The sequence below is a fragment of the Oncorhynchus mykiss genome, chromosome 4, assembly GCF_057628025.1.
Source record: "Oncorhynchus mykiss isolate SJ-2025 chromosome 4, ASM5762802v1, whole genome shotgun sequence".
In the NCBI taxonomy this organism is placed as follows: domain Eukaryota; kingdom Metazoa; phylum Chordata; class Actinopteri; order Salmoniformes; family Salmonidae; genus Oncorhynchus; species Oncorhynchus mykiss.
This window is the reverse complement of record NC_143025.1, coordinates 46,020,186-46,041,934: the sequence shown is the minus strand read 5'-3', so window position 1 is coordinate 46,041,934 and position 21,749 is coordinate 46,020,186. Positions and strand designations below refer to the sequence as shown.

The 21,749-nt window shown below is 42.6% G+C and overlaps 1 protein-coding gene across 2 annotated transcripts; it reads right to left on the bottom strand.

The window, feature by feature from the left end:
- Window positions 1-447: 447 nt before the first annotated feature.
- LOC110521876 (serine/threonine-protein kinase NLK2) lies at window positions 448-21,662 on the bottom strand. 2 transcript variants are annotated; one of them, XR_016495294.1, is made up of 11 exons: window positions 20,061-21,647; window positions 19,752-19,881; window positions 19,185-19,240; window positions 18,790-18,896; window positions 18,217-18,302; window positions 16,188-17,348; window positions 12,207-12,308; window positions 3,973-4,059; window positions 3,601-3,799; window positions 3,363-3,456; window positions 448-3,247 (listed from the first exon to the last, which is right to left on the bottom strand). XR_016495294.1 is itself a non-coding variant. In XM_021599808.3 (11 exons), the coding sequence occupies exons 1-11, from the start codon at window positions 20,369-20,371 to the stop codon at window positions 3,199-3,201; spliced, it is 1,431 nt and encodes a 476-aa protein (XP_021455483.3). In that variant the 5' UTR covers window positions 20,372-21,662; the 3' UTR covers window positions 448-3,198. The 2 variants fall into 2 exon arrangements, 1 of the variants encoding a protein (XP_021455483.3); XM_021599808.3 differs by having other exon boundaries at window positions 17,139-17,348; window positions 20,061-21,662.
- Window positions 21,663-21,749: the final 87 nt, after the last annotated feature.

Here is a 21,749-nt window from a genome sequence, read left to right as displayed (position 1 = left end):
AGGCCTACAGCTCTAAACATTTTGGATCTTGGAAATTAAGATGTTTAGCACATGGATAGAACATATAGAAGCAATCTAATGTGCACAACCTCTGCAGGTCAACCTGATAACCTGTACAATAATGTGATAAATTGGGTAACACTTTACTGAAAGATAGACACTTGTCAAATGTATAAACTGATTATATCTCAGTAACATATATAGGCATAATAACCAGAGTTATCAGACATGTTGAAATTGAACAGGTTGAAATATCGCCATATAGAATGAGAACATAAAACTTTCTGAACACAAGAAAAAGTATACAACCAAACATTGTATGGGGGGGCAAAAAATAACGTGCAATTTGAGGGAGCAGCCCTTAAGTCAACAACCTGGCACAGTACAATGTAACGTTGCCCTTTGAGCCCCCTCCCCATTGATAAGCAGACAGACACCACACAGGAATATTATCCAGTGACTATCCATTTATTCATTCACTACTTTACTCTAGTCGTTTTCTTAAGAAATTCAAGTATTTGTTGGGAGCACAAGTCCAAAACGTTTCCTAAAACATGACAAAAAAACAAACCAACCAACAGAATTTTAACATTTTCAAAACAGCAGTATTCAACATCAGTTTCATATTCAGAATAATAAAAAAAAAAAACACAAGTATCACTTTTTTTTTTCTTGTCATCAGAAACATTTCTAACATCAACATCCCCAGGTGTAGTCTCTCCAGTGCCTATTGAGCTCATGAACAAAGGATATAGACTCGCTTCCTTTTCCTTCAGTACATGCGTCCCAAATGGCACCCTATTCCCTATATAGTGCACTACCTTTGACCAGACCCTCAATAGTAGTGCACTACAAAGAAAATAGGGTGTCATTTGGGATGGATCATAGATCTGATCTGAAGAGAACTGGACATCTGAAAGCAAATCCCTAATGGTGCTTCTCTCCGTTAGGGATTTGACCAGTCTTCTCTTCTCCTATCAGCACCAATGAACGAAAGAAGGGGAGGATAAGAAGCTGCTTTAAGCTACTGAACTGCCAGAGGAGGCTCCTCCAGTGAGGAACGGGATGTCCTTATTGGCTTCTACATTAAGCATAGCTGAGTCATACTCCTTAGTGCACACTGTAGGAAAACATTTTGCAACAAGTTTCTTATTGAACAAGTTCAAGTAGTCCCTCCCAGTTTTAGTCTGTTTGATTTTTTTGGTGCCTAATGAATAAGACCCTGCTATAAAAGGCTAACAGAGACGAGAGGACAGTGTGAGGGGGATAGAGAGAAGAAAGGAGGGTGTGAGGGAAAGAGACGTACCCTGGTGAGCTCTTCTAAAACTCAGCCTGCTTGGGCTCTCTACTAAAGACAATAGCAAAGTTGTGAAACCAAAAAATAACTATTTTAAATGGATCACATCACAAAACATAAAAATATGAATCATATTTCCTAAAATCTAATTCATTAACATCACCACAAGGTAGGTGTGTCCACGGCGACAACTTCCATTGCACTGCATTCAAATCCAAAAGCATCTTCCTTTAAAAAAAAATCTTTATATATCATAAATACAGACATGCAGGTTTAAGTGAAACATTCTGGCAATCCCCGTCAACCACTTAGCCTACACTTCCAATAGCACCATCAGGTGGCGGGACAAGGGCCTGACCACTGCCATGACGGCAATGCCAACTAGCACAGTGCAGCGTCTTCAGGAGCCTCATTTTAGTTAGTACTAGCTCCAGTCAAGAGCTTCAGCGCACAGAGCTTTGCGGTTCCTCTTTGTGGAGAGAGAAGAAAAAAAAGTTGAGGCACACTGTTATTGGTGAATAATATCGGTGTGTATTTGTGTGGTCGGGTCCACAGTCTTTGCAACGGAACACCTGAGCCGTGAACTCAACTGGAAATAAACCAACAACCAATAAAGGAAAAACAAAACACAGCAGCATTTCACCAACACATTTCAACAAGCTGTTCTTCCTGCCATCTGTCCCTCATCTTCCATCCCTCTCTCCAAGAGGGAGCGACAGAGGTTAAGGACAGCGATTTAGTACAAAGGAATGACATCACGTTACAGTGCGTAGCAGTTGAGTTGGGTCTATGTACACTTCACCCAGTAGACTCTCTCTGGGTTCCCTTTTTGACCCCAACTGTTTTTGAGGTAATGAAATCATTGAAGCAGAAAACTGCACTTTCCCTTAAATTCTACACACAGACACATACTGAAAGGGCTGACTACTCAGTACATGGGCACAACACGTGCTCAAGCTCGAACCGCCACTCACAGAGAAGCTAAAAATAAACACAAATTAAAATATAAAATAATATGATTTTAAAAACATGGGCGAGGCTCCATCTGCCTCAGAAGCCGTGGCCACACCCAATCAAAGAACCAGGTCAATTTGTTGTCTTGGAAATGGTTTGATCTTATGGACGAGGGCAGATTGGGAGGGAAGATTCACAAGTAGCACGGAGTGAACCTCAAGGCCAGAGGTTGCATTGTGGCGCAGATCTAAAACCAGTTTACCGAAGATATTGAGAATGGGCCTAGTGAAACTATCAAACCAAATCAATGGAATCAATGATAAAGGTAGGGTCATCAATGTGACATTAACATGACTAAGTCACTGAGAGCACAGGTAAGAGAGTATGGTATCGCCAGGAGCACGTTGCTTAGACGCTTTTCATCATATTGCACGAGGCTGGAATGACTTAAAAATTAACAGAGCAGAACAATTATTCAACATAAATTAATTAAACAGCTATTCCTTTGTCTCCACCTTAAACCAGATTGGAGCACAACACAACCAACTTCAACTCTTCTAGTAATAAATGTTTCCAATAATTTCCCTCTTCTACCACTTTCCCTCTTTATTCCCTTTTTAAAAATTCAGCAGCACATTTTAGTTTTCAGCATTGGGGAAATGCCTATAGCCTTGGTGTAGTCAAGTCTTCACCAGTGTCAATAGTAGTTTTCATTGTTGGGAACTGTAGTTGTCATTGAAGGGAAATGTAGTCTTTAGTAAAAGTGAGCATTTCCTCCAACAGACACGGTTCTTCTCTCTGAGAGGCTGGCGTACTGTTTCATTCACCCCTCCCCTCCATCCAGAGAAACCCAAACCTATCTCTATTATATTGACCAAAGCAAGTCTTGTTCTTTTTATCAAACTGAATTTCCCATGATTCTTCTTGTACTTGAACGATACTCCCCTTCATCTCTCCTCCTTCCTGGAGACTTTGGAGGAATGCCACGCAGTAGACCTGAGAGATCAAGAAAGATAGAGAAAGAAAGAGAGATTTAGATAGTGCATGGAAAAATAGTATTTTAAGCTGCATGTATATTAGTTGTGTTCATCCCTCCCTTGGTGTTCCTCACCTGATGAAGGTCTTGAAGGCGGCACTCTGGGGGTTGATGCACAGCGGCACTCGTTTCCCCTGCTGGTGCTCTGTTATGAAGCGATGGATGAGCTCTGATAGAGCGAGAGAGGAGAGATTGCGAGAACGAGATCGCAACAGGCCATCAATTTCAATAACAAGCTGGGTTGGAAAAAAGTCAAAGAGAAGAGAATTGAAGAGAAAGAGGAGTAGAGGGAAGAGCACCCGATAGCTCATACCTTTGCCCTGCCAGACAGAGAGCAGGCTGTTATCGTAGCTGTGGCTGAAGTTCCGGTCGGCAGGCGGTTCAAAGTCACGCGTGTACACACGCCCGCTGGGCACGGAGTAGCAGCACTGACACATGCACGTGTGGTATCGCAGACGGCCCTCGTCCAGGTAGGGGTGGGAGAGGGCGTCGCTGCCCGAGATCCGTTTGGCCTGAGTCACACACATGGAGAGAAAGTTGGTCCCTCTCTAATCTTGTATTTACTGTAGCTAGCTATGCATTTTCCTTCTCAGAGGTAGCTAGCTACATTTTCAGCTCTTGTTGCTTAAACTTCCCTATAAAGAGGTAGCCAATTGTGTGACAATAGACTCCTGTCTGCACTCACCGGATCAAACACCAGCATACGACACAACAGGTGCACGGCCTCGTGGGTCGCCCCGTCCGACAGCATATATAACACAGAGAGCGATGGCTGAGGGGGAAGGGGGGGGCGAGAGATTTTACATCATGAACTGCTGCACCTGGTTTTAGATAAGGATTGTGTGTGGGGTATAGATTTGATAATATCTGGGCCCGGTTTCCCAAAAGCATCTTAAGGCTAAATTCACCAATTAACTTAGTCTTCCAAGAAGCTTTTGGGAAACTGGGCCATGAGCAGTAATATTTTGGCACCCTTGCACGATTCTCTATTTCTTCAAAAATATTTTGGGGAGGTTTTAACATAAACACAAACACATTTGGCAGGAGATGACAAACGTGTTTGTTTGTGTTTATGTTAATACCCCCCCCCCCTTTTTTTTTTTAAAGAAATAGAGAATCGTGCAAGGGTGCCAAAATACTGTGTCCATCTTCCATGCATAGCCTACAATCCAAGTATAAAAGTATAAGAAATTAATTGTATATAGCATACACCATCACAATAAATCCATTATTTATTTTAGACAGGTCTAAAGAAACATAATGAAGAAAATGTAGCCTATTTCATAAAAACAGAATAGCATATTCTGAGTCGTCCTTATGTTAGGCCCTGATCTGACTATGCCATATGGCTGTGGGCTACACTAATTCATTTACAGACAAGATTTGCTTAGAATTACGTGGCATTCTTTTATAGTATGAAGAATAGAATTGAACATAGCTGAATAAAATAGAAAGCATATTTTCCACCAAACGATTTCCGAAGGACACATGCAGCTATTCAGTGTTGAGCGGTTATTAACAAAGAAACAGGGGCTCCAATTTATTTAATTTGGAGTTATTTATGCAATGCTAGTTGTGATACAAACTTAGAATGTATAAAAAAATCAAAACATATAGCCTAAGACTGCATGATGCGACAAATTATTTGAAAAAAGTCACATGAAAGACACGAGCTCTTCTCCTTGTGCAGGCTCCACATACTTCATCATTCTCTCATTCACAATTTGACAAGCAAATCAAATCAAAATTGATTTGTCAGATACACATGGTTAGCAGATGTTAATGCGAGTGTAGCAAAATGCTTGTGCTTCGAGTTCCAACCATGCAGTAATATCTAACAAGTAATCTAAAAATTTCACAACAACTACCTTATACACACAAGTGTAAAGGAATGAATAAGAATATGTACATAAAAATATATGAGCGATGGCCAAACGGCATAGGCAAGATGCAGTAGATGGTATAGAGTACAGTATATAGAGTGGGGCAAAAAGTATTTAGTCAGCCACCAATTGTGCAAGTTCTCCCACTTAAAAATATGAGACAGGCCTGTCAATTTCATCATAGGTACACTTCAACTATGACAGACAAAATGAGAAGAAAAAAAATCCAGAAAATCACATTGTAGGATTTTTTTATTAATTTATTTGCAAATTCTGGTCGAAAATAAGTATTTGGTCAATTACAAAAGTTTATCTCAATACTTTGTTATATACCCTTTGTTGGCAATGACAGAGGTCAAACATTTCTGTAAGTCTTCACAAGGTTTTCACACTGTTGCTGGTATTTTGGCCCATTCCTCCATGCAGATCTCCTCTAGAGCAGTGATGTTTTGGGGCTGTTGCTGGGCAACACGGACTTTCAACTCCCTCCAAAGATTTTCTATGGGGTTGAGGTCTGGAGACTGGATAGGCCACTCCAGGACCTTGAAATGCTTCTTACGAAGCCACTCCTTCGTTGCCCGGGCGGTGTGTTTGGGATCATTGTCATGCTGAAAGACCCAGCCACGTTTCATCTTCAATGCCCTTGCTGATGGAAGGAGGTTTTCACTCAAAATCTCACGATACATGGCCCCATTCATTCTTTCCTTTACACGGATCAGTCGTCCTGGTCCCTTTGCAGAAAAACAGCCCCAAAGCATGATGTTTCCACCCCCATGCTTTACAGTAGGTATGGTGTTCTTTGGATGCAACTCAGCATTCTTTGTCCTCCAAACATGACGAGTTGAGTTTTTACCAAAAAGTTATATTTTGGTTTCATCTGACCATATGACATTCTCCCAAGCTTCTTCTGGATCATCCAAATGCTCTCTAGCAAACTTCAGACGGGCCTGGACATGTACTGGCTTAAGCAGGGAGACACGTCTGGCACTGCAGGATTTGAGTCCCTGGCGGCGTAGTGTGTTACTGATGGTAGGCTTTGTTACTTTGGTCCCAGCTCTCTGCAGGTCATTCACTAGGTCCCCCCGTGTGGTTCTGGGATTTTTGCTCACCGTTCTTGTGATCATTTTGAGTGTGACTGTTTGAGGTTGTGGACAGGTGTCTTTTATACTGATAACAAGTTCAAACAGGTGCCATTAATACAGGTAACGAGTGGAGGACAGAGGAGCCTCTTAAAGAAGAAGTTACAGGTCTGTGAGAGCCAGAAATCTTGCTTGTTTGAAGGTGACCAAATACTTATTTTCCACCATAATTTGCAAATAAATTAATAAAAAATCCTACAATGTGATTTTCTGGATTTTTTTTCTCATTTTGTCTAGCATATTTGAAGTGTACCTATGATGAAAATTACAGGCCTATCTCATCTTTTTAAGTGGGAGAACTTGCACAATTGGTGGCTGACTAAATACTTTTTTTGCCCCACTGTACATATGAGATGAGTAATGTAGGGTATGTAAACAATATATAAAATGGCATTGTTTAAAGTGGCTAGTGATACATTTATTACATACATTTTTATCATTATTCAAGTGGCTAGAGATGAGTCAGTATGTTGGCAGCAGCCACTCAATATTAGTGATGGCTGTTTAACAGTCTGATGGCCTTGAGATAGAAGCTGTTTTTCCAGTCTCTCGGTCCCAGCTTTGATGCCCCTGTACCGACCTCGCCTTCTGGATGATAGCGGGATGAACCGGCAGTGGCTCAGGTGGTTGTTGTCCTTGATGATGTTTTTGGTCTTCCGGTGACATTGGGTGGTGTAGGTGTCTTGGAGGGCAGGTACTTTGCCCCCGGTGATGTGTTGTGCAGACCTCAATACCCTCCGGAGAGCCTTACGGTTGTGGGCGGAGCAGTTGCCGTACCAGGCGGTGATACTGCCCAACAGGATGCTCTCGATTGTGCATCTGTAAAAGTTTGTGAGTGCTTTTGGTGACAAGCCGAATTTCTTCAGCCTCCTGAGGATGAAGAGGCGCTGCTGCGCCTTCTTTACCAAGCTGTCTGTGTGGGTGGACCATTTCAGTTTGTCCGTGATGTGTACGCCGAGGAACTTAAAACTTTCCACCTTCTCCACTAATGTCCCGTCGATGTGGATAGGGGGATGCTCCCTCTGGTGTTTCCTGAAGTCCACGATCATCTCCTGTGTTTTGTTGACATTGAGAGTGAGGTTATTTTCCTGACACCATACTCCGAGGGCCCTCACCTCCTCCCTGTAGTCCGTCTTGTCGTTGTTGGTAATCAAGCCTACCACTGTAGTGTTGTCTGCAAACTTGATGATTGAGTTGGAGGCATGCATGGCCACACAGTCATGGGTGAACAGGGAGTACAGGAGAGGGCTGAGAATGGACCCTTGTGGGGCCCCAGTGTTGAGGATCAGCGGGATGGAGATGTTGTTACCTACCCTCACCACCTGGGGGCGGCCCATCAGGAAGTCCAGGACCCAGTTGCACAGGTCGGGGTCGACACCCAGGGTAAGCAAAAGGGAGTGGGTCTAGGGAGTCAGGTAGGGTGGAGGTGATATGGTCCTTGACTAGTCTCTCAAAGCACTTCATGATGACGGAAGTGAGTGCTATGGGGCGGTAGCCATTTAGCTCAGTTACCTTCGCTTTCTTGGGAACAGGAACAATGGTGGCCCTCTTGAAGCATGTGGGAACAGCAGACTGGGATAAGGATTGATTGAATATGTCCGTGAACACACCAGGGAGCTGGTCTGCGCATGCTCTGAGGACGTGGCTGGGGATGCCGTCTGGGCCGGCAGCCTTGTGAGGTTTAACACGTTTAAATGCTTTACTCACGTTGGCTGCAGTGAAGGAGAGCCTGCAGGTTTTGGTAGCGGGCCGTGTCAGTGGCACTGTATTGTCCTCAAAGCGAGCAAAGTAGTTGTTTAGTTTGTCTGGGAGCAAGACATCGGGGCTGGTTTTCCTTTTGTAGTCCGTGATTGACTGTAGACCCTGCCACATACCTCTCGTGTCTGAGCCGTTGAATTGCGACTCTACTTTGTCTCTATACTGACGCTGAGCTTGTTTGATTGCCTTGTGAAGGGAATAGCTACACTGTTTGTATTTGATCATGTTTCCGGTCACCTTGCCTTGATTAAAAGCAGTGGTTCGCGCCTTCAGTTTTGCACAATTGCTGCCATCAATTCACGGTTTCTGGTTGGGGAAGGTTTTAATAGTTGCTGTGGGTACAACATCACCAATGCACTTGCTAATAAACTCACTCACCGAATCAGCGTATTCATCAATGTTATTGTCTGACGCTATGCGGAACATATCCCAGTCCACGTGATCGAAGCAATCTTGAAGCGTGGAATCCGATTGGTCGGACCAGCGTTGAACAGACCTGAGCACGGGTGTTTCCTGTGTTAGTTTCAGTCTATAGGCTGGGAGCAACAAAATGGAGTCGTGGCCAGATTTTCTGAAAGGAGGGCAGGGAAGGCTTTATGTGTGTTGAAGTTAGAATAACAATGATCCAGGGTTTTGCCAGCCCGGGTCACGCATTTGATATGCTGATAAAATTTAGGGAGCCTTGTTTTCAGATTAGCCTTGTTAAAATCCCCAGCTACAATAAATGCAGCCTCAGGATATGTGGTTTCCAGTTAACAGAGTAAAATTAAGCTCTTTCAGGGCCGTCGATGTGTCTGCTCGGGGGGGGGGGGGGGGGGTATACAAGACTGTGATTATGATCAAAGAGAATTCTCTTGGTAAATAATGTGGTCGGCATTTGATTGTAAGGAATTCTTGGTCAGGTGAACAAAAGGACTTGAGTTCCTGTATGTTGTTATGATCACACCACGTCTCGTTATTCATAATGCGTGAAGAAGCCAGGTGGCTGTACCGACTGACGTATCCAGAGGGAGCCATGTTTCCGTGAAACAAAGAACGTTACAATCTCTGATATCTCTCTGGAAGGCAACCCTTGCTCGGATTTCGTCTACCTTGTTTTCAAGAGACTGGACATTGGTGAGTAGTATGCTCGGGAGAGGTGCGCGATGTGCCCGTCTACGGAGCCTGACCAGAAGACCACTCCGTCTGCCCCTTCTGCGGCGCCGTTTTCTGGGTCGCCGACTGGGATCCAAGCCATTGTCCTGGGTGGTGGACCAAAGTCGTATTCCTGGTCGTAATGTTGGTGAGTTGACATTGCTCTTATATCCAATAGTTTCTCCCGACTGTATGTAATAAAACCTAAGATTTCCTGGGGTAACAATGTAAGAAATAACACATAAAAAAACAACAAAAAAATAGTTATATTCTGACCCATCAGACTAATCTTAATTTAAATCTTGTCTATACATATGGCAATATACACTACAAAACCCAAAATATGTGGACACCTGTTCGTCGAACATCTCATTCCAAAACCATGGGCATTAAGAATGAGTTGGTCCCCCCTTTGCTGCCATAACAGCCTCAACTCTTCTGGGAAGGCATTCCACTAGATGTTGGAACATTGCTGGGGGGACTTGCTTCCATTCAGCCACAAGAGCATTAGTTAGGTCGGGCACGGATGTTGGATGATTAGGCCTGGCTCGCAGTCGGCATTCCAATTCATCCCAAAGGTGTTCAATGGGGTTGAAGTTCTTCCACACTGATCTCGACAAACTATTTCTGTATGGACCTCGCTTCGTGGCCTTGTCATGCTGAAACAGGAAAGGGCCTTCCCCCAAACTGTTGCCACAAAGTTGGAAGCACAGAATCGTCAAGAATTTCATTGTACGCTGTCGCGTTAGATTCGTCCGTCCGACTGAAGCGTCCGTCCGGTGAAGCGTGATTCATCACTCCAGAGTACGCATTTCCACTGTTCCAGAGTCCAATGGCAGTCACTCCAGCCGACGCTTGGCATTGGTGATTTTAGGCTTGTGTGCGGCTGCTTGGCCATGGAAACCCATGTCATTAAGCTCCCGAAGAACAGTTCTTGTGCTGACGTTGCTTCCAGAGTTTGGAACTTGGTAGTGAGTGTTGCAACCGAGGACAGATTATTTTTACACGCTTCAGCACTAGGCAGCCCCGTTCTGTGAGCTTGTGTAGCCAACCACTTCGCGGCTGAGCCGTTGTTGCTCTTAGACATTTCCACTTTACAATAACAGCATTTACAGTTGACTGAGGCAGCTCTAGTAGAGCAGACATTTTACGAACTGACTAGTTGGAAAGGTGGCATCCGGAAGGTGCCACGTTGAAAGACACTGAACACTTTAGTAAGGCCATTCTATTCCCGGTGTTTGTCTATGGAGATTGCATGGCTGTGTGCTTGATTTTAGACACCTATCAGCAACAGGTGGCTGAAATAGCCAAATCCACTAATTTGAAAGAGTGTCCACATACTTTTGCATATAGTGTATCTGTGGAATTATTTTTGATTTAGAATGGCCCACAAAAAAAATACATGTAATCCGTAGCCGGCACTCGAATAGCAAATGGAGGTTACGTTTTTTAATATGCAAGCATATACTTAGCCATTAGGCTAGGAGAAGCTTTCCCGACAGTAAATTGAATTAAATTGCCAAAATTATATAGAGAAATGAATAAAATCATTCAAAATAGAATACTAAAGCATGATTTAGCCATGGAAGATCATTAGCTTCTTTAAAAAAAATAAGTTGTGGATGGTTTTAAAATCACATTGCCTACAGTCCGAAGGAAAGGCAGCGTGCGCAATTTGGGCAGATTCATTGTCGAGTTGCGACGGCCTGTGAAAAGTGGGGAGACCAAGCCAGGCATATCGCAATTTAAAAATACAATTGCGGGGAAAAAAAGCAAAGAAAGAAGAAACATATCTGATATAGCTTATAGACTAGACCTACTCTAGGTTATACTCACTCAGCCATGCATTGAATGTTCTTTTTTTGCTAACACTGATTGAGTTATATTATGACTATCCAACCTATTCATCACACTACGAATAGTAGGCTCTTATAAAAGTCAGCAAATGCGATTATGCATGTAATGTTTTTATTATAAAAGGTGAATTTTTATGGGGGAAATTATCTTCCCCAAAACAACTCACGCGCTGTCGATGTATGCCAGGTAGGCTACACTGCTTGTAAAGCGGATTAATGTGCTTCATTTTAAGAAGTGAGCAAGAAATATAGCAGCACAAGAAAGCTGGGATCCTCTTTCAAACAGTGGCCAGTCAAAACTCTGTTTGCACACGATGGCGCAATGGCTAGGCTTTTAAGAACACGTTTCACTCGGCTCTGTAAACTATGTGCTCTCCAACCGTGTTCCAGGGGTCCTATGCCTAGGCTACGTTTGGAATGATTTGGCCACTGTAATTGTGATACAAACCTTATAAAAAAAATATAGGCCTATGGACTAGGCTACATAGTGTGCGACTATGATTATCATGCATCTGTCGGAACAGGGGCAGAAAAAAATCAATAATACATGTCCTCATATACACAAACAGCAAATGGAGGACACTTTTCCTGCGGTTCATCTTCATAGCAGCCAGGTAGGCTACTCCTGCTGTAAAGTGCTTAATATTAGGAGAGTTGAGAAATAAATAGTAGGCCTAGCCTACAGAAATCAGATGGGATCCTTCCTCCCTCGTTTCAATAGAGACCTTCAAAACTCTATTTTCTCACACAAATGCATAGCCTATAGAAATGTTCATGGGCTCTCACGAAGTGTTCAATTTGATTTTCGATTACATTTGCATTGATGTCAGAGTGATTAGAGGGACAATAAGTACCAGGCCATTAGCGACTGACAGTTAGCAAGTTTGATAGGATGCTAATGACCATCAGTGGCAGCAGAGAAGCAGAGAAGTCTAGTTACCGTGACTAAACGGTCACATGGAATTTGATTGCGGTCATGACTCGTGACCGCAGGTGTGGTGGTAAAACGGTCACTGTAACAACCCTAGTTTGGAGTAAGGTATTTACATTTGTAAAGTGCAAGGGGGACAATATTTGACCACAAGTGTCTCATAGTAATACAAAGGAAGGTCAGATCAGTTAGTGAGTAGTTCAGTGAGGAGGAAGTACCGGTTTGTGAGGTCCTCTCAGGATGTGAGCTCTGGCCCCCTCACAGGCAGATGCCATGGCCGAGAGAGGAGGGGTACCCAGCAGATCAGTGATCAGATCCAACTGAGAGAGAGAGAATGAGAGAGAGAGAGAGAGAGAGATTTAATTTGACAACAAATCTAAATAAAAAAAATTGACCATCCACAAGTGCCAAAAATTCGATACATTTGATTATTATTAGATAAAAGTTACAATTATTGCCCAGACAGATTACACCTTCCCCTCTTTCCTTTGCTTTCCCTCTTTCCTCCCTCACAACCTGTTGAATATGGTTCTGTGCCTCCCACCCCTCTACTAGAGCTGTGGCGGGTACAACATTTCGTCAGTACGTGATTGTCAAGCAAATAACTGTCGGTCTCACGGTAATTGACCATTAATTAACAAACATATTTAGCATCTCCTGGCTTCCATACATAGCCTACAAGCCACTGATGGCGACCTTTGGAACATCTACATTTTAAAAAGTCTAAGAAATCCATGTAATATAGCCTACACCTTGACAATAAATCTGTTATTTATTTTAGACAGGTCTAAAGAAACATGATATGAAGAAAATGTAATGTCTATTTCAGAACAGAATAGCATACTCTGAGTTGTCCTTTATGTTAGGTCCTGATCTGTCTATGCCAAATGGAAGTGCGCTACACTAGTTCATTTAGCAGACAAGATTTACTTAGAATTTCATGGCATTATTTTATATTATGAAGAATACAATTGAACAAAGCTGAATAAAATAGAAAGGATATTTTCTCCAAACGATTTGAGGGAGTGTGCACATGCGGCTATTCTGTGTTGAGCGGTTAACAAAGAAATAGTTACTCCTATATGTTTAATTTAGAGTTATTAACGTAACTTTAGTTGTTCTACAAACATTGGGCTATATATTTAGATTTTTAATACATTATAAGGCTGCATGATGCGACTAATGGCGCAAGCTATAAACACTTCATCAGTCTCTCATTCACAATTTGACAAGCACTTAATAATGCCTCGAATTTCATAGCGGCATCCCCTTTGTGTGGTCGTAATGCACCCTAAAAAAATCCATGCCTTTTGCGGCCAGTGGCCGTTGTGCCCTTGGCCCTAAGTGCTGCGTTGTGCCCTTGGCCCTAAGTGCTGCGTTGTGCCCTTCTCCCTGAGTGCTGCTTCCTCCGAAGCAACTCTCACTCACATGGCTCTCCATCACAGGCTACAAGTGAAGACAGACATATTGGGGACGCAACTGCGCAAGTCCTTAGCCAATTCCGGGGTGCATATTAAGGATATTGGAAGAACTGTCCAGATTTACTTATTCAGCCAACAAGATGAGTAGGGCTTATGAACAGAAAAAGCACTTATTCTATGCGAGAAATACATATCCCCCCCAAAAAACGTTTTACGTAATGTGGCTGACGCAACAGAGCAGAACGTTTAGCTTAAACTGTTGATAAACTATTTGGTTATTTCTTCACATTATAAGCGCAGCAATACACGCACAGCAGTAAGAGCGAATGTTACATTAGCGGGAAAATGAGAGACTAAAAAACAGCTTCTATCTCAAGGCCATCAGACTGTTAAATAGCAATCACCAGCAGAGAGGCTGCTGCCTACATACACAGAATTTAAATCATTGGTCACTTCAATAAATGGAACACTAGTCATTTTAATAATGTTTACATATCTTGCATTACTCAACTCATATGTATAATGCCGCTGACATTGCTCATCCATACATTTATATATTCTTAATTCCATTTCTTTAATTAGATTTGTGTGTATTAGGTATTTGTTGTGAAATTGTTAGATACTACTTGTTAGTTATTGCTGCAAAGTTGGAACTAGAAGCACAAGCATTTCGCTACACCCGCAATAACATCTGCTAAACATGTGTATGTGACAAATACATTTGATTTGAACACCATTATCAAGTGACCGCAAATGCAATTATGCATGTAATGCTTTTATGTATGCCAGTTAGGCTCTTCACCCCTTGTAAGAAGTTATTTGGCCACTTTAGTTGTGATGCAAACCTCAAACATGAAGGCCTATGGGCTAGGCTATATATATATATATCAGCAAAAATCGCTGAAGTTGAAGTTGGAGACCTTTATCTCCCTCACCAACTTTAAAACATCTGCTATCTGAGCAGCTAACTGATCGCTGCAAGCTGTACATAGTCCATCGGTAAATAGCCCACGCAATTTACCTACCTCATCCCCATACTGTTTTTATTTATTTACATTTCTGCTCTTTTGCACACCAGTATCTCTACCTGCACATGACCATCTGATCATTTATCACTCCATTGTTAATCTGCCAAATTGTAATTATTTGCCTACCTCCTCATGCCTTTTGCACACAATGTATATAGACTCTTTTTTTCTTTTTTCTACTGTGTTATTGACTTGTTTATTGTTTACTCCATGTGTAACTCTATGTTGTTGTCTGTTCACACTGCTATGCTTTATCTTGGCCAGGTCGCCGTTGTAAATGAGAACTTGTTCTCAACTAGCCTACCTGGTTAAATAAAGGTGAAATAAAAAATACTAAAATATTGAGGTGTGCGACTATTATTCGTAAAAAATGCCCCCTAAAAAGGCTTTATTTCTTGCCTTACGCTGGGCATTAAGTGATAATATATCATTCACAAGTGATAGGCTAATATTGTCACCCATCAGACTATTCTTGATTTAATCTGATCTTTACATATACTAAATAATATACAGTACCAATCAAAAGTTAGAACACCTACTCATTCCAGGGTTTTAATTTATTTTGACTATTTTCTACATTGGCATTCTCTCAACCAGCTTCCTGGAGTAGTCATTACTTTAAGAACTTTTGAAGTTTCTTCAAGTGTAGTTGCAAAAACCATCAAGCACTATGATGAAACTGGATTATCATGAGGACCGCAACAGGAAAGGAAGACCCAGAGTTAGCTCTGCGGCAAAGGATACGTTAATTAGAGTTAACTGAACCACAGATTGCAGCACAAATAAATGCTTCAGAGTTCAAGTAACAGACATCTCAACATCAACAGTTCAGAGGAGACTGCTTGAATCAGGCCTTCATGGTCAAATTGCTACAAAGAAACCACTACTAAAGGACACCAATAAGAAGAAGAGACTTGCTTGGGCCAAGAAATATGAGCAATGGACATTAGACTGGTGGAAATCTGTCAGTGATTTATTTAGAATTCAAGGCACACTTAACCAGCATGGCTACCACAGCATTCTGCAGCAATACGCCATCCCATCTGGTTTGCGCTTAGTGGGACTATAATTTGTTTTTCAACAGGACAATGACCCAAGACTCACCTCCAGGCTGTGTAAGGGCTATTTGACCAAGGAGAGTGATAATGCTGCATCAGATGACCTGGCCTCCGCAATCACCCGACCTTAACCCAATTGAGATGGTTTGGGATGAGTTAGACCGCAGAGTGAAGGAAAAGCAGCTAACAAGTGCTCAGCATATGTGGGAACTGTTGGAAAAGCATTCCTCACAAAGCTGGTTGAGAGAATGCCAAGAGTGTGCAAAACTGTCATCAAGGCAAAGGGTGGCTACTTTGAAGAATCTAAAATAGAAAATCTATTTTGATTTGTTTAACACTTTTTGGGTTACTACATGATTCCATGTGTTATTTCATAGTTGATGTCTTCACTATTATTCTACAATGTAGAAAATAGTTTTTAAAAAGTTATATATATTTTTTTTTTAAAAACCTTGAATGAGTAGCAGTGGTCAACAGGTGAAGATGCAGATCCCATCCTCGTCGCCAAAAATGTTGTGGAAATTCAGTACTGAGATAGACCTGGTCATTTCTCCAAACAACCATCTTTATTTAATATCAAATAATTCTTGCAATAATGAAGCCGACGACCCCACACTCCGAAGTGTGTTGCCGAGTGCTTAACTGATAATGAAAAAAAAACAGATCTTATATAGGACCTAAAAAATGCTTACCCGTCAGGCTGGTTCCAATCTCTCTCATGCAGAGTGGGGGCACCATAAGCTACTTTGGGTTCATCCCCATGGTCATCTCCATGGTAGTTGTTCTATCCCTCCAGGCTAAGTTTCCCAGATGCCGGGATGATGAGACAGAGGGTTTTGTTCTATTCCTCCAGGCTCCCTTTATCTCTGTTACACCCACCACATCTTATCTATGGAATGCCAGCTGTAGGTTTTTACCTAGCCATCGCTTAATCAGTTGCCAGACCAAGCTTCAAAAGTCTCCTCTCAGTTCACTCAGAATGAAGAGAGAGAAATGTCTTACTATTAGTTATGTATATAATCATTAACTATTAATATCAAACAAATCAGGTGAATATGAAAATGTTCAATCACAGTAGGTGTGTGCAACCTGTTGACTGGTACTGTATGTGTGAAATTTGTTTTGATTTAGGATGGACCGTTATCACGCACCTGTATCGAAACAGGGGCAGGGGGAAAAAATACATGTCATCTATGCACTTAAATAGCGAATGGAGGACGTTTTTCCGGTGGTTCATTTTCATTCCCGTTGCAAAGATAACCAATGTGCTTAATATTAGGAAAGTTGAGAAATAAATATAGTAGGCCTAGCCTATAGAAAGCTGATGGGATCCTCCTCTTTTTAATAGAGACCATGACCCTGTTTTATTGCGCAATTGCATAGCCTATAGAAATGCTTCGCAACATGAGCTCATGAAATGTTTAATTTGATTTTTGATTACATTTGCATTGATGTCAGAGTGATTAGAGAGACAATTGAGTACCAGGCAGTTAGCAAGTTTGGTAGGCTACTAATGACCATCAGCAGCATCAGAGCATGGAGAAGCATGGAGAATTAACATGACCGTGGAATTTGACTGCCTTCATGACTTGTGACCACCGGTGTGATGGTAATACGGTCACCGCAACAGCCCTACCCTCTACCTGTTGTATGGGGCTCTGGGCCTGGAACAGGATGCGTCGACCCAGTAGTTCAGCGAAGATGCAGCCCACCGACCAGACGTCTATGGCAGAGCCGTAATGGCGGCTGCCCATCAGCACCTCAGGAGCTCGGTAGTACTGAGTCACCACCTCCTGGGTCATGTGACGAGATGGGTCCGGCTCCTCCACACGTGCAAGCCCAAAGTCACAGATCTGAGAGAGAGAGAGAGAGAGAGAGAGCGAGCGCGAGAGCGAGAGAGAGAGAAAGGAGTGGAAGAGGGGGAATTTAGTTACATGATAATAACACTGAGTATACAAAACATTAATAACACCTGCTCTTTCCATGACAGACTGACCAGGTGAAAGCTCCCTTTTTGATGTCACTTGTTAAAGGAGGGTCGAGGTCAGGTCACATTAAGGTCACATTAAGGGAGAAGGAACAGTTTATTGCCCATTTCATTTAACTTCCTGCCTAGCAATAAAGATGTAATGTTTAGAGAAGGAGGAGACTCCATCCAAATTAGGGTTTATATACTACCACTGGTGGAAATATGTTTTTGTCTTATGCAGCTGTATGACCCAATAGGTGAATAAACTTGGTCTAAGCTTTACTAATCGTCCATGAGTTTTAATAAGTTCATTTAGAACCTAACAACAGTTTCCCATGTGTATCAACAATGGTCGACCACCCAAAGGACATCCAGCCAACTTGACACAACTGTGGGAAGCATTGGAGTCAACATGGTCCAGCATCCCTGTGGAATGCTTTCGACACGTTGTAGAGTCCATGCCCCAACGAATTGAGGCTGTTCTGGGGGCAAAAGGTGTGCGGGGGTAGAACTCAATATTAGGAAAGTGTTTGTAATGTTTGGTATAATCAGTGTAGGTTGACTAGTGTAATTACAGCATAATACACATGTATGTTTGTCAAAAGGTGTATAGACGAAATTCTTCAGCCCATATTGACCTCTACTAAGTTATTTTTTTCTTGACTAGCATAATGCTTCCTTGTATGTCTTTTGAGGAAGTTCACACACAGATTCACACACGCCAAAACAAACGTGTACACACACACCGTTACCTTGAGCAGGCAGTTGCTGTTGACTAACAGGTTCCCAGGTTTGATGTCCCTGTGCAGGATGCCAGCAGAATGCAGGTACTTCAGCCCTGAGAGAAAGAGAATCACTGTTACTCATAATGGTTCAAATACAGCCCGTAGCCAATTCTCCTTCAGTGTTTGCAGTCAATGACAACATGAATCTATCAATATGGCTCCATCACATGAAACAAGCTGGCTCCTTTAAACTTTTTTTTATTTTTTTTATTTTACCTTTATTTAACCAGGCAAGTCAGTTAAGAACAAATTCTTATTTTCAATGACGGCCTGGGAACAGTGGGTTAACTGCCTGTTCAGGGGCAGAACGACAGATTTGTACCTTGTCAGCTCGGGGGTTTGAACTCACAACCTTCCGGTTACTAGTCCAACGCTCTAACCACTAGGCTACCCTGCCGCCCCAAACCTACAAACCCAGAAAGGCTAGGGGGCAAACTCACAAATGGGTTGTTTTTGGACTCAGGAGTCAACCTTTAACTTTGACTTCCACCTCCTTTTCAACTTCGCCCCTTTCCCTACTCCTCCCTCCGTCTCACTCACCTCTGAGGATCTGGTAGAGGAACACCTTGATGTGGTCGGTGGTGAGGGGCTGGGGAGACACAATGACTTTGTGGAGGTCACTCTGCATCAGCTCAGTGATCACGTAGCTACAGTCAGGCATGGCCCCACGGTCAAGGAAACAACAGACAACTATAGGATGTGGATGGACCACATAGATAGATACATGGAGTATTACGCTTTATTCTATCATAACACAAGACTATCACTAAATGGTATCATCTCTGTTTAGGTTTATCTTGATTTAAATTGTACTATGTAGATTCAGACTGTTTTGAAAGGAGGAGGGCATGATAATGGAGAGAGAAAGTGCAGGAGTGAACAATGGCTGACACATAACAGTCATGTGTGCACATGAATGTGCGTGTGAAGGATACATTTCCTCGAAGCAGTCGATCTGTGGAGGCTGCAGAATGTCCAGCGCTGACAACACCTGTAAACACACATCATCATCATCATCACCCTTCTCGTTGTTTTAATGATTAGCGATCTAAAGGACAAAACAGACAGACGAACGGTTAAAAGCAGTGAGTGGCCATCCTATCGCCTCTGATCACAGAACATTGGCCGTCATTTGGTGTTCATTTTCTGACGATTGTACATCGCCACCATTCATCAACACTCAGCAAGGGATCTACCGTTCACAACCAGCATTTGTTATGGCACTTCTTGTCCTTAAGTGTCTAAACTATAACAAACCTCTAACTTCACAGTGATATTTGTAAAGCAAGCCTCTGTATGGAAACATCAATGAGCAGTGTGAAGATGCATCACTATGTCTTATGTTATGGATGCAATACTGTATGAAAATGTCTTAAATGGCACCTTTTTCCTATAGTAAGTACACATTTTTTACCAGAGTATAGGAAATAGGGTGCCATTTAGGATGCAACCTATGCGGGTTGTGCAGTCCTGCGTATAGATGTATTGCCTTCCATTCTTACGTTGTCGTGCTTGAAGAAGCAGAGCATCCTCAGCTCTCTGAAGACCCTCTTACAGGAGACTAGGTTCTGGAAGACATTGGGCATCTTCTTCAGGGCTACTTTACGCCCGTCACGAGGGTCTGTCACTGACCTGCAGGAGCAATATGAAGAGAGGCATCTGTTAGCACTGGTCACCAATGGGGAGGGCACGTGCACAGCATGTCTATCTCATTCCCTTGTCAGATACACACCCTTTTTTGGAAAGGAAAAACACCATGCAAAAACTCACTTGGAAATCAGTCAATTCTTATTTGAAATTGCACAACTTACCAGACCACACCAAATGCGCCATAACCGATAGGTCGATCAGGTTCCATCTCAGCAGGGCTTGGTACGTCACTGGCAGGACTACTATGAGGCTGTGGTACAGCGGCCCCGCCGCCGGTGCTTCCCCCAAGAGATGTTGGATGTCGTGGCGTCCCCGCCGGGGCAGTGGGTCCAGTTAGACTCGGAGTTGCAGTGAGGCCCGTGGAAGTGGCTCCAGTTGAGGTGTTGACGCAAAAATACTTATGGCCTAACTCAGATCCGGGGAACAGGTTACCACATACTGTCTGCTGCCGGCCTGTACCATGGAATGCCATTCTATTTCAAACCCCTATCAGAAGAATTCATTTAGGAGCTATGTCTAATACTGTACTCACTTTGAGCGTTGCATACATTACATATACATGATGCTAGAGTCTCACTTCAATGTTCTATGCAGGCATGATTGACTATGTTTCTTGCGTATAGAACATGCAACGGAGAATGTAAATCATGTCTGATATGGTTGGCAGCTATCTTGCAAGATATGTAATAACAGGAGCAGTGCTGTTTAGCTTGCTATTAGACTCGTCGTGGAATCACCAGTATTGGCTTCAGTGAGGTAGGTAGGTCACGACAAAAAAATATATAATTAGCAATGCGTGTTCCTGAGTTAACGTCATATAGACAGACACAATCGCTATCTAATTGGCCAGTGATCACACAATCAATGCAAGTCTGGTTGGGGGAAACAATGCCTGTCACTGTCAATACATTTGTACTTTGTTTTGTGGCCTAATTTTACGACGAGAAAGAAGTCTCCCATTAGCTAACAAGGCTATGTTACATTACCTGGCTACCAGCTCGCGCTACATTAGTTTATTGCCCGGGCTCAGCTAGCTACTGTAGCTACCTTTGTCTGGTTGAAGTTAACTAACGAACTAGCTAGCTAAACCTTAAAAGTAGACACACCTGTGTTTGCATATAGTTAGCCGAGTAATTACACTAGCTTATTATATAGCTAACCAGTTGCACTGTGTTGCGGAGGTAGCTAAATAGAGGTAGCAAACGCCCATTCCATCCACTTCAGATGTCGGTCAATGAAATTAAGAGTCGTAGAACGTTAGCTAGATGGCATCAGCCCGATTGCTAACCAGCTGTTCCATGCCCCTTATAGATAGCCGGTATTTAGCTAGTAGACTACCGTGACCCTATATATTTGCTTTGAGCAAAAACACTTTCAGTAGACGAAACGATTCCAGGAAAATGAACGAAAAAACAAGCCAGCAAACGTTGTTCGCAGCGCGAGGAAATCCTATTTGATTTTACACAACGAAAGTCAGGTTTGCATCGCTAGCAGCTAGCGAGGGGTTGTCAGCTAGCTAAATTGCTAACAAGCTAGCCATATCATACCCACAGCTAAAAGTGCCAAGAGAGATTAAACGAGCTGCTATGTGATAGATTCCATCGCTCTTCTCTATATCATCTGCTAAACATGTCTTCCGAATGATCCCTTTCTTTCTTGGAAATCAGCTGTTTGAAAGAGTGGGATAGTGAGTGAGTTGGGGGATGGATGGCAAAGGAGGAGAAAAGGTGGGGGAGGGTTAGACCACTGGTGTAAACAATGCCATGGACAATAAATCAACGGCTCATATAATTCAGATGATCATAAAATAAATATTAATAGTTCAATAATAATAAAAAAAAAATCTCCAT